We start from the raw sequence: 13,624 nt of genomic DNA, 5'->3' as shown, positions 1-13,624 counted from the left end.
TGAAATATAATGGGTGGTAGCAAGTAGTCAGTGTATGGATATATTTTGGAGGTAGAAGTGACATAATTTGATGACTCGGAAAGCTAGATGTAGGGAAAAAAAGAAGGAAGAGCTAAAAGTAACTTGCAGGTTTCAGCCTGAACAGGTGAATGATAATGCCATTGCCTGAGATGGAGAAGACAGGGGAAGAAGCAGGACTATACATATGTGGGAGTAGGGTGTGTGTTATCGTTTGTACATATTAATTATGAGATATCTACCAGAGATCCAACTGAAGATGTTGAGGTGATAGTTGAATACACGACTATTAAAGTCAGGGTAGGGCTAGAGATATACATTCAGATGTCAACTGCTCATAGATGAGATCCCGTAGGGAAAGAATATAGATTTTAAAAAAAAGATTCAGAATATAGCTCTGAATTCCCCAATACTCAAAGGTATAGGAGGCCTAGAAGGAACACAAAAGGAAGGAAGAAAGCAAAATGGTATCATGTTTCAGAAGCAAGAAAAAAAAAGTGTTTTAAGGATGGAGAAATCAACTGTGTGTTAACAATGTTACTGAGATTAAGTAAGATGAACACAAGGGAACTGGATTTGTCAAGATAGAAGTTATCATTGACTTTGACAATAGTTTCAAAGGTACAGTGGGAGATGAGAGCATGCCTGGAGAGGGTTAATGAGAGAATAAGCAGCAAAAAAGACAGTAATTCAAACAGCTTACTAAAAAAATTTTGCTTGATGCAGAACAGAGAAATAGGGTAGACACTGCAGGGATATGAAAGGTGTGGTGGGATGGTGTTACGGAAGGGTTTTTTTGATTTGTTTTTCTTACTAGATGGGAGATAATATGGTAAGTGATAGAGGTTGGGATCCTGGGATCAAGTAAAAGGGCTGTCTTTAGTAGCAAAGACAACAGGAAGGAAGTCCGAATACACAGGCACTGAAATGGGAAAAACAAATAGTTATCCTCCTAGGTGCCTCTTATTCTCTTAATGAAATTAGGAACATGCTTATCATCTGAGAATAAAGATTGAACAGATGAAGAGGAAGACACGCAAGAGCCATGAGGTAAAATGTTAATAATTGTTTCATAAAAGTTATAAATAAAAAACATATATCGCCTTTCTATCAAAACAAAGTCAAATGAAAAACAAACACCATAAACCAGCATTTAATTAAAATTTACCTGTTGTGCAAGCAACTTTGGAGGTGGTGGCAGGTGTGAAGACGGTCCACGTTCCTAGTATAAAGAAGCAAGAATTGTTAAAGCATAATCAGATAAGAAAAAAGATATCTACTGGAAATATTTCTGAATGTACTGATTTTCTCAATGAAACCGCAAGGATAAACCATTTTTGTCCTTTTCTCTTTTTTAATAAAAGCACACCACTCACTGCCCAATTACTTTCTATAGAATCACTCTGCTGCTTCAATAAGGTTTCTCAAATGAACTTTGCAAACAGTAGATTTTAGTGTAGCATGTCTGGAATTCTGACCCAGGAAATCTCACTGGGGAGAGGTATACCTCTAATTACTAAATTTTATTTATGTAAGCACAATCCTTTTCCTAGAATTTTTTTCTAATAGCAAACTAAAAATATATGATTCATCTACAGAAACATCTAAAACATGCTGAAACCAGATATAATAAATGGAATATTCACTTGCTTATAAACCAGCACCACAAAAATATCAAGACATCAAGATATGTTCGATGTATTCCTCCCTTCTCTCATGAAAAAAGTAAGAAATTTTCATTCCCCATTCTGCCAATTAGTAAAGTCATACACAACAATAATTAATCATTAAAGTATCATTTGAAAAACCTTTCCTTTTCAGGGCTCATAAATATATTTTTCAATGGCTCACCAATGCCTTAAGAATAAAATCCAAATTCCCTTATGTAGCACAGAAGATTTAACAAGTGGTTCTTACATACCTCTCTCCCATATCCAAGTACTTAGGATTTCTTGGATGTGCCATGCTTTTTGATCCATAGCAGTTCTCTACTCTGCAAGTGTTCCCACTGCTTGGAATAGCTCTCTTCCCTTTGTTTACTGGCTAATTTCTGCTTCTTTAAGTATTAGCTCAAGTATCAAGTGTTTTGCAAAGCCTTTTGTCTTGACAGAATTCTTTAAGAACTAATGCACTATATGCATTGTCACACCACTTATGACACTGTATTTTAACTGATGCTTACTGGCTTCTTTTCTCCTTTCTAAGAGACAGTCAGCTACCTCCTTTTAGCCCCCTGAAGGGACTAATCTGTTTTGTATGCATTTAACATATATATGCTGACTATACTGATTCGGTGCTCTTGAAGGTAGCCCGTTTTTATTCCCAGTTTGTAATACAGCTCTTGCTACCCATTAAGTGGGATCAAGTATTATCTGTTGCCCACATTTTCCCCTTCTTTCACAATGTTCCTCACAAAATGGCTCAGATTTTTTAGATCTCCACACCCACTATGTGTGATTTCCCTACACAGATAGTGTACTGTTTTACACCTAACAACTGACTAGAATTTATTAAGTACTCAGTAAACCATAAAGCACATCAGAAATGTTTAATTTGGAAAAACAACTTTAACTGTCCATTTTGACGTGACTGAGCTACTATAAGGGGAAAAAAGGTGAAATTTTAGTTTCTACTTGATAATTTTAGTTACTACAAGGGTACTACAAAAAGTTGTGGAAAGATTCATATTATCTTTTAATTCTATTTTTCCATGAACTTTTTGAAGTATCCTCTGTATAGTGACAATTTCTATTCATGTACAAGAAAAATTATGGTACAGAGTCAGGGCTATTCAAGAAAAAATACACAGTTCCCCTTTTCTAAGTCCCCTTCTAACTCTATGATTATAAGATTAATTTATCCATACTACCTGCAATGACAAAGATCTCCATAAGTCCAACAAACCTGATTAAATGAAGGTCCTTTCCCATAGGGGACTTTTGCTACTGATGGCTGGGCAGGTATCTGAGAAGATGATTTAGTATTGCAAACTTCATCTGCTTCTTTTCGGTTTTCATCGTTTTCAGAGACTTTTGAAACTTGATCCTCACTGAAGAATCAAAACGTAGAGGAAATAAAAACGTGGACAGACTGTATCCTAAGTAAATGCATTTTCTCTATGTAAAAAAAAATTATTTCTGTATTGTTTCACGGGAAAAATATATCAAGGAATGATATGGGTTTGTGATCTAGCGATGCTAATTCATTCATTCAATAAATATATACTATGTACCTATAATGAGCTGGGGACTGGGCATGTTATCATTACAAGGCATAAGGTGCAATACAGTAGTTGTCAAATCTGGACACTTACATTTGACATACAACCTGGCAAAATAATATAATCCAATCATTTTCTATCTCTTCCACCCAGAAAATCTCATATGAATGCAACTGAGTAATATTGGAAATATTATTTAACTGCATTCTAATTTATTCTGATTTAATGAAAAAGATAAATCAAAAAAATCACAGGCATCTCATAAATGATCATGAAACTGTAGTTTATCAGTGCCATGGCTGAAAATCTATACTAATATGTGCATGCAAACTTTAAAATACACTCCAATATGTGTATTTTAAAAGCCCAAATTTTATGATACATGCGCCATATATTCCTAACTCTGATGCCCCTATATTCCAGAAGAAGGAAAAGAGATAAAAAGCTGCCATTTCCCAAGGCCCTAATGCTGCTTGCTAAGTTTAAAAATATCAAGGACTTGAAGCAACTGTAGTAACCAAAGGAATTATTCTCCAATTTTATAAATATGGATCAGGTCACGTAAATAACAGTTTAAAATGGTCCCCAATACTGACTCTCAAAATATCTCCAATTAGACGCTAAGCATCAAAAATCTTTTTAAAAAAAATATATGTTCTTAACAAACATCAAACCTTAATTCCTTGATTAGCTGTACTGTATTAATTTGGCTCATTAATCACCCTCCTATTCAGTAAAACTTCTTGGAAGAGAATGTAGAAATTCTATAAATAAGGAACAAATGTCTATCTATGAAGCCTCTCTACATAAATAGCTAATATTATATCAACAAATTCATACTGTTATCAGTAAAATATATCACAACAACATACCTGTTATTCTCTTTAGGACTACTACTTCCTTGCTCATCATCATCACTGAAATTCAGCTGTTCTGTGTAGTCTACTTCCATCTGAGCACCTATTACATTAAGGAAAATTCAGAATGATTGCGTTACAGCTTCTAACAATTTAAAATGCTTAACTAATTTTGCTTCTTACCTGCCCAGCCTTCATCAGCTTCAGCATCTAGGTTATCAAATTTATCAAGCTCCTTCAGTTCTGATGCACTAAGGATGGACGGCCGTTCAGGCTCAGAGGCCCATGAAGGTGGTGGGCCTCTTCCTCGAAGACCTCTAATGAATGGGAGGTCATGATAGGAAAAGACACAAAGTTTTAATGACATTAAATTAGAAGAATATTAGAAGACTGGAATTTAGTTCATTTCAATTCAATATTAGTGTTTTCTACATCAAGATTTACAGAATATTTTGTACTGACATGTGTATGAAGAAATTAATAATTATACATAAATACAGGACAATACATAATTCTTATGTAAGTATTTAAATAGCTGACAAGGTTTTTTAAAAATCCTTAAAGATTTAAAATAGAAATACATGCTAAAGAATAACAAGATGATTAAAACTAATCTCAAAATACGTAACTAAGAAAACCATCATTTATGAGGATGCTTAAGTCTCGCATAAGCAAAAAAAAAAAAGGGGGGGGATCATTAACATGGAGAAAGGAAGAAGGGAGAAACAAGTGTCATCAATTTTAAGGCTCTAATTTTCCATTTTCAGAATTTTATGTCAATCAATTTAAATTTTAAAAAATGAAGTATTAGCATTTTTGTTCTGTCTTATTAGAACCAATTATTAGTTAATGGCAATTGCACTTTGAGGTCAGAAAAACCAATCGATCATCACCATTCACTCTTTCTTCAGAAAATATTAATGACCATATATATTCCTTGCAGACTTTAATCATTTAATACTCTTACTTGTTTGTTTCAGATAAAGAAGGTGGGAATCTCATGGGACCATGCAGAGGAGGATATGCCATTCTTGGATACTGCTGAAACATCTGAATGAAATAAACAAAAAAATTTTGATAAATTTAGCAACCCAGTCATATAAAAAGAAATCAATCTGACTAGGCCTGCAATTATAATTTATAGAAAGAATATATAGATCATCATTCACTCTCAATAACAAGCCATTTGCAAGACCATTGCCTCCAACAAGTCTTTACAAATAGAGGTAATAATTATGGCATATAATATGACGAACTTCTATATCCCATTAATAAAATTACATAAAAATGATTGTGTATTGACATTAAAAATCAAAAAAGATGACATATGTACACACATGCACCCCAGAAAACTGCAAAGCCTTAAACGAGTGAGAATATTTGAAAGGCAAATAATGTGGGCCTTCATCCTGAAGCAGGAGTAGACTAATTGGAGGCGGATTTGTTGATGAAGAGAAATTCAGTTCAGATAAAAGTAAGGGATAGTCCATAACCCAAGGTAGTGAGGGAGGAGGGGGATAGAGAGCTATTTTGGATTTTCTATGGGTAGGGCACTGGTGGGTTCTCAGTTAAGTTACTGCATAGATGATAATATAAACTGAGACCCAAACAAGTCAAGGTGATCTCATTGTGGAAACGTGGCTTTGAGAAACTAAGTTTAGGAGAAGACATAAGATAAATTATGAAGACAAATAGTAACACCAAGGGATTCATCCTATGATGTGAAAGTGAAGAAGTGTCTAGGAGTGCTTGGTCATTTACTATTTGCTTATATCCAGGTCAAATTATGCAAACATGAAATTGTACTACCTTAAGTACATGATTTGTATCCTGAAATACAAGATTAGATTTTCTAAAAAAAATTAATTGTGTGTTAGATGAGGAAATTACCTTACACTTGAAGAAAGACTGTTTTTATATGAGCATGTCTAAAGAAGAAATTTCTCCTAAGCAGAGCTGGGGAAGTTAATTAAGTTAGGTAGCAGCTGAAACTCAACTGGGTAAGCCTTGTGTTTGGGGAATACTCTGGATAATTTTCAGTTGCATCACACTTCTATATTGAAGTTAGTAAATACACTACTGGAGGCAATGTTCATGGGTAACACTGCATTAGGTCCTTCTTCTAATCATTTGGTCATAAAGATTAACTTCATGTGGTCTTAAATGCTTAAAATTTAGGAATTTGCCATAAAATTAACTGTAGAAACAATCTTTAATTTCTCAATATAAAGTAGTGGTTTAAAAGTATTCTTGTTTTTGTTAATTAGTGGAACACATTATTCGAATAAAACCATCGATGAAACTAAACTGGGAATTAAGCCACTTGTCTCTTTCCTTCTCTGTCCTGCCCTACTACCACAACCAAAATTCAAGGGTTGTTGGAAGCACAATTTGAAAATTATTAGAAGTAGTTGGGTATAAATCATTTTTCAAGGCCAGGTCAACATATAAGATTTTTATCATACTCCCAAACTTCTTGTTAGCAAATTATTTACCAAGTAATTATATTTGATCATTTATTTCCCTCCACTATTGTAGAATGATTTAAAAATAATACAAAGAAGAAATAGAAAATATGGTGGATATTTAGAACTTGAATACTTAGGAATTGAACCACAAACTAAATAAACTTAAAATCTAGGTTTTCTTCCCTCTGAAAGTAATGAGTTTTCTGAAAAATGTGAATTCATTTACCCAGCCACAAGTATCTTGCCATATTACTCACAGTAGGCTGAAAGCAAACAAAAGAAAGCAGCACTAAATCTAATTAGTAGTTTATAGGAAATACGGGCTCAGAAGTACATATTAAATGAAACTGCAAAGACAGAATCAGTTAAATCCCGATTCTGAGAAACTCCACAGGATAACACATAAATTGTAACAAATTAAGTTCCAAAGAAAATAAGAGATGGAGGTGCCCATAGATAACAAGATTCTTAAGAGAACTATGAACCAATCTCAAGAAACAAATGTCTGGATCCTAATTATGAGATAATCAGAAAAATTGGAATATTGACATGATATTTGGGAACATTAAGAAATTAGTTTTCTTTCTAGGCGTGATAATGGCATTATAGATTTTCCCCCCAAATCTTTATTTATGGATGAAATAATATATCTAGGATTGCTTTGGTAATCTGAAGTGATGGGAAAAGAGGCGGATTTTCAGCACTATTATCTTTATCTTAGCAGATGTTTAAAATTTTCCATAATAAAACTTTAAAAAATTAAAGTACCCTAATAAAAACTTTAGAACTAAAGCAGATAGTCTTAAACATTTTTGTGCCTTGAACCACCTCTTTGGCAGTCTGGTGAATCCTAAGGACCTTCTTTCAGAAAAATGTTTTAAATTCACAATATAGAACACACAGTATTACAAAGAAGAATAATGATACTTTTAAAAATAAATTTGTGAAATGGTAATGTATGTGCTTATTAGGTCACTAAATAATATGTGGGTCTACCAGGGGTCTAATAACTATTTTGAAGTAATGTTGAATAAAATGTGATATGAAATTATCTATGATCCCTGTTAATGATAAAGACAGAGGTACTGCTGATACTCCTGTGATTTGTTTCCTGTAGTCATTTTAAAAATGCTAATTTTTAGTTAAATGTTAACGAAAATAAAGACCTAAACTTTTCCCCATCTCAATTCTCTCCTTGGACCCCAGATCAAAAACCTCTTATTTGATTGACTGCTTATTTAATAATACTTACATAAGGAGGCATCATAGCTCTGTACTGGGAACCAAGGGCAGGCTGCTGTCCATTCAGTTTAGCCTGTGGAGGACCACAAGCTATCCTCTTTTCCACCACTTTGAGGATATCACTTTGCTCTGATGTTCCAGCTGTGCTATCATCCTGGCCAGGGAGCTTTTCATCTTGATCAGATGAAGAAGGTGAGCCAGCAGACTTACCTCCATCTCTCCAGCAAGCAACATCTGGTATGGAGAGAAAAAAGGAATAAGAAAAAAATCTGAAAATGGAACAGAGTGAAACCAAACTAGGCACATTTCAAGAAAATGTAAACAGATAAACACAGTGAAGGAGTGGGGAAAGTTTAATCTAGGCCCTACTAATGCTTTCAAGGTGTTTAGGTACTCTAGAGTAGTGGTTTCCAAAACAGAGGGATGCATCTCAGAGGGTGCCACCACAAGCAAATAATTGGGTCAGGAAAGAAAATAATAGAACCTCTCTATGAAGCTTAATCAATATTTGATACAGAGATTAAAATCACTGTTCTCATTTGGTCCATATATCAGATGGTTATATTTCAGGGTAAGATACCTGAAGTCTCCTGAGGAAAGAAAGTTGGCAGTTCTACAACCTGGAAGGATTGATAGTGATGCTCTAATTCATTTGCTTTCAGTCTACTATTCCTAGTTATATGTGCCCAGGTGAACAGATTTAGCGACATTATCTGCTTCAACTACATTTAACCAAATAAAACAGCTATTTTTTTTTTTTAAACAAGAAAACCCCATGTGATAGCCAGCCTCCAAGATGGTCCAAATAGTCTCTACCTCCTGGTATTCACACCCTATGTAGATCCCTCTCACAGTGTACCAGGGTTGGTAACTGTGTAACCTGTTGAATACGGCAAAAACAATAGCATATCCCTTCGAGATTAAGTTATAAAAGTCTGTGGGCTTTCATCTTGGTTGGGGGATTTCTGTCTCTCATCAGTTATTCTGGGGAATCCATGTCATGAGCAGCCATACTGAGAAGTTGACATATTGAAGAGCCAACAACTAAAGAGTGAGCTTGGAAGTACAGCCCCAGTCAAGTCAGCCTCAGATGCCGGCTTCATTGCAGCCTTGTGAGAGAGTCCCTTAGCTAGAACCTCCAGGAATCCAGGTATTCTTGGATTCCTGATCCTCAGATACTGTGGGAGATCATAAGTCCAGTTCAGTTTGTTGTTTTATGTTTCCAAATTTGTCATGCAGTGATAGACAATAAACTAGTAAAAATTCAACTGAACCAGAAAACAGGAGAGTTGACACATCTATTCCCAGTATGAATTCATCAACCACATTATGATAATTAAAAAATAAAGATGATTTATTTAGATCTGATAATGAGCAAAAAGAAAAGTGGAATGTATCAGGTTATTAGAATATGGATTTATAAACATTGCTGTCACAGAGGAATGTCCATATGATCCTTTGGTAATGACATTGTGATGCTATCATAATTAATAAGACATTAAAAAAATCTCTCAAACATTTTATATTTCTATTTTTAGTTTTTGCTTTATAATGTAGACATACACAAAGTATTCCTTACTAGCCAAAATAATGTTTCCTACTTTGAGTTCAGAAAGCAAGGGATCACTGAATATTAATTGAGTAGTAAATAAATGCAATTTATATGTATACTTTATAAATAAATAGTTGTATACTGGGGAAGCGTGCTCAAAAAGTTTTACTATTGTTAAAAAGATCAAATATGAATGTACACATATGAAGTCACCTGGCATCTTGTTAAAATCCAGATTTTGATTTAAGAGGTTGGATGTGAGGCCCAAGATTACACCTTTCTAACAAGTTCTCAAGTTATAGTAATACTGTTGAGTAGCAGGTAACTCTAGAATCTTCCTTCTCAAACTAGGCCATTCATATATACAACAGTAAGCAGGAGGTTGTCTTACAAGATAAAACACAAATATAATCTCATTCTGTATTTTTATTAAATAGAAAGTATTCTTACTTGGTGGGCGTAAACTGGGTCCAGGTCCATAGCTGTCATCATTTGCTTCCTTTTCTTTTTTTTCCTGGTCCCCAGCTGCCTGCAGGCTGGGAAATTCCTGCTGAAATTGACTGTTTACCTGGATTCCTATAGATTTTTTGAAAAGACATTAAAGGTAACTTTTATACTGAAGACAATTCAAACAACCCTCTCAGGATAGTTTTCTGCCTCTTTCTGATAAACTATTCCACATTTCACAATGACAGTTCATATCCATAAAACTCATAAAAATTATCTAGAATCCTTTGAAAAGTTAATGAACAGCCATGAGGAGATAAAAGTCTAAGAAAGGAATTAGCAGATGTCTTTCCAGAGGGTTTATTTTTCAGATATCAGGCAAGTAAAGAGTTTCACTTGCTTTTCTTTTACTATGACTTCTTATATTTTCAAAACAAATTAAATTCCTTTACTAAAAACACTAAGAATTAGTTCAAATCATATTACTGAAAAAGAATTTTATGAATATACACTGCAAGTATCAAGGTGGAAGCTAAAATGCCTTCATTTAATTTGTTGCTTTCATTTAATCTGATTTAAATTACCACTGAGATACTGATTGCACCTCACCATTCACCTATTCACCCATCTACCTACCTACCTGCTTATTTTTATACCTCTTTAAATTAATAGAGCCACTTTTATTAGCTTGAGGGCCTAGATTGATTCTACCACAGAATGTTCTATAGACCGTTCCCGTTTTGCAACTGAAAAAATTAAATTCTGTTGGAGAGTCCATCATTCCTTGGGGTAAGGGGAGTGCTACAGCTACGCTTTATGGCTACTCTCTATCTCTTCTCCACCAAGGAAATCATGACAGCATGTTTGAAACAGGAGTGGTTGGGGGCAGAGATGGAGATGTATATGGTCTCAAACAATCTATGCAATGTTGGGTACTTTTATGTCTCAAAGAGCTGAAGGCACAGGGGCAAACAATGTAGGGCAGAGGGTATCTTAAAGACTCTCTTTTAAACCATTATCATTGGCTCACACATGGGTCTTGACACTGAGATTTAACTAGCCCAAGATATTTTACAAAGACTCTTGTTTAGGGCCTGAGTACATCCCTTGACAATGCTTTCCATCTGTACTAGAACATACTCCACCCCTTATCTCCTACATGGCTGCTCAGTAACTATCAAGCCTAACCAGTTTCCCCAGCTAATGTCCACTTACCATCTCCTTGCCCACCTTGCTTGTTACTGGCCCATGATTTGGGAGCTGGTGCTACTTCTGGGGGGGTTGCAACCCCAGGTTTTGGCTGTGCTGGTGGCACTTCTGGTGTTCTTAAAAAAAATATGAACCCATTATTTCAGATATTGTATGTTTAAACAAAGTAAAATCAATATTATATTTAAGGTAAATCTGTGTACAAATTATTCTGGCTACGTATTTACTTACAGATGCAGCACCCACAAATGTTTTCCCTCTGTAACATTCTGTTAAATAAATTATGGCTATTTTTGTCCCCTTTCATCTCTGCCTTTGAGTAACCCAGCAAGATGACAACTTTGCTGGTTTTCCGTTTTGTTAAAAAACAAAACAAAACAAAAAAACACTTATTATTAAACATAGCTACCAAAAATCTATTTTGAAGAAGTGAACATTTATAATTATAAATAACATTATATGTATACAGACAGTCTGTACTGGTGGAATTAGCTGGGAGCTAGGCTAAGCAACCTGCATTTGGTAGTCAACAGGTTCACCACTGTACTTATTATTGTTATTCAAAGAGGTAACAGCAACCTGCGTGATCCATTCCTATAAGTAAAAGGTGTTTTAAAAGGGTCTATAATTTAAGTATTACCTCATTACAATCCTTGTAATGAGGTAATACTTAAAAATGAAAAGGTAGTTAAGAGACTTAAGAAATGAAATACATTTTGGATATAATCAGACCTGGAACTGTCTTGTTACTACAAAATAATTCTATTATACACAAGTAACAAGGGAACAAGGAGAGGGCTAGCCAGTTAATTCAGCTGGTTAGAGAAGAGCCTTATAACCTCAAGGTCACGGGTTCAGACCCCATACCAGCCAGCTGTCAAAAAAAAAAAAAAAAAAAAAAAAGGTAGAGAAACCAAAAAACAATAAAAAGAAACAACTAACAAGCAAAGAACAATAAGTCCCTCACAAGCTTCTACACAAGTAGCCAGATTTACTATATAAATCTCCTCAGGCAGGACAGAAATTTGATAACAAATACAGGTTAAGAAAGTCTTGATTAGCATTATTCAGCTTGGTCATTCAGTTAACAAAGAGCCTGGCACAATCCTTGACACACAGGCTAAATATTTGTTGAATGAATGATTAAAATGAACACTATTAGTACTATCCCAGCTCTCTTGCTAAGTGTCCACTCAACAAATATTACTTGAGCACCTACAGTGCACCAGGCACAGTTTCAATGCTGGAGATGTACATTAAACCAAGCAGATAGAAATCCTTAGCATCATGGAATTTAGGTAACAGAACCAACTCTTATTCATATTAGAAAGAGAATACCTGATGTGATGGCAGTAGGACAGGAGGGAGCCTTATACAGGCTATGACATAAGCAAAGTTGTGATTAGCAATTCTGTCTCCTGTTCTACCTTGACAAATAGAAATACTGTCACTAAATCCACTATAGGGGAAATTAATCAAAGGTTACTACATAATCAAAGACTCTAGAGGGCATGAAATATGCAATATGCACAGTATAACACTCAGCACATATCAAGTATTCAAACATAAGTTCTCTACAAAGAAAGAAGAAAGGTTTCAGCCTTTAATAGACTTTGACTCACTTTTCTTCTTCATGCTGTTCTTGTTTTGATGCCCATCCTGTGCCATCTTTAGGTACAATGTTCACATTAGGATCATTGCCTTTGTTTTCTGCTTTGAGACTTGGGAGGTTAGCAGGTGGAGGCATACGCCGTGAAATACCAACTTTTCCAAGACTCTGTAATCCATGTCGAGCTGCAACTAAAGATCAATAACATCAACTTTCTTAGAACATCTATTTTATTACTCATTTTATTCTTCAAATGATATAGAAAAACAGTAGGAATTAATGGAATCTTTGAACAATTATTCCTAAAATTTAAGAATTTTCAAATTAAGGTATACATCTGCAACACAATACAATGTAGAAATATTAACCAACCAGGCCACTGAACAGAAGTTTTAAAAATTCTAACAATGCAACTCAACACACTATGAAAAAGAAAAAGAAAAAAGAAAAAGAAAACAATGATAATGCTGGTTTTGAAATTTTTTCAGGGAATCTACTTCAAACTCAAAACTGAGGATGTTGGGAAATAAATATGTAGACTTTATGTTCATAAGGAATAAGACAAATGTACCACACATGGCCCAGTTTTCAGTATTCACTATATACACTGAGCTCAAGGTATCTAAGTTAAAATACAAAAACAGAAACCAAAAACCAAGAAACACAGAACTTTCCCTATTCTATAACTAAAAAGGTAGCAAATACCTCATAATAGATAGCTCAATGCCTATCAATCTTATTGATTTGAGTTTCCCCTTTGGAACCACACAGTTCTATTTCTGCTGAAAACAGACAATAAAAATATTTTTAAAAAGCTATAGCAAAGTATAAATTTTCAAATATTTAATTCTTATTGAAGTGTGCATACATAAAAAAGCTAATGTAAATGAGGCTGCATTAACTTGGGTTTGTTGTAGCTTCTAACAGCAGCAGTTCCAATGTACCATTTATAGTTACAAAACAAAACCATGAAAAACATAAATGCCACTTGATTTGACTCAC

The 13,624-nt window shown here is 34.5% G+C and overlaps 1 protein-coding gene across 14 annotated transcripts in view; it reads right to left on the bottom strand.

Annotated features, from left to right (window-relative positions):
• Positions 1–13,624, bottom strand: part of PRRC2C (proline rich coiled-coil 2C) — an 89,918-nt gene that overhangs the window by 45,064 nt on the left and 31,230 nt on the right. For 10 of the 14 annotated variants that reach the window (XM_063103826.1, XM_063103834.1, XM_063103829.1 and 7 more), the window contains exons 3-11: positions 12,636–12,813; positions 11,020–11,129; positions 9,808–9,933; positions 7,816–8,039; positions 5,063–5,145; positions 4,279–4,412; positions 4,111–4,198; positions 2,923–3,067; positions 1,187–1,240 (exon numbers count right to left, since the gene is read on the bottom strand). In XM_063103826.1, the coding sequence (XP_062959896.1) occupies positions 1,187–1,240; positions 2,923–3,067; positions 4,111–4,198; positions 4,279–4,412; positions 5,063–5,145; positions 7,816–8,039; positions 9,808–9,933; positions 11,020–11,129; positions 12,636–12,813 (1,142 nt within the window). The remainder of the gene's footprint in view (positions 1–1,186; positions 1,241–2,922; positions 3,068–4,110; positions 4,199–4,278; positions 4,413–5,062; positions 5,146–7,815; positions 8,040–9,807; positions 9,934–11,019; positions 11,130–12,635; positions 12,814–13,624) is intronic. The other 4 variants (XM_063103828.1, XM_063103831.1, XM_063103836.1 and 1 more) reach the window with 2 other exon arrangements.

Source organism: Cynocephalus volans, chromosome 8, assembly GCF_027409185.1.
Source record: "Cynocephalus volans isolate mCynVol1 chromosome 8, mCynVol1.pri, whole genome shotgun sequence".
Classification (NCBI taxonomy): Eukaryota; Metazoa; Chordata; class Mammalia; order Dermoptera; family Cynocephalidae; genus Cynocephalus; species Cynocephalus volans.
Note: the sequence above shows the minus strand (reverse complement) of the source record. Positions and strands in the feature narration are given on the sequence as shown.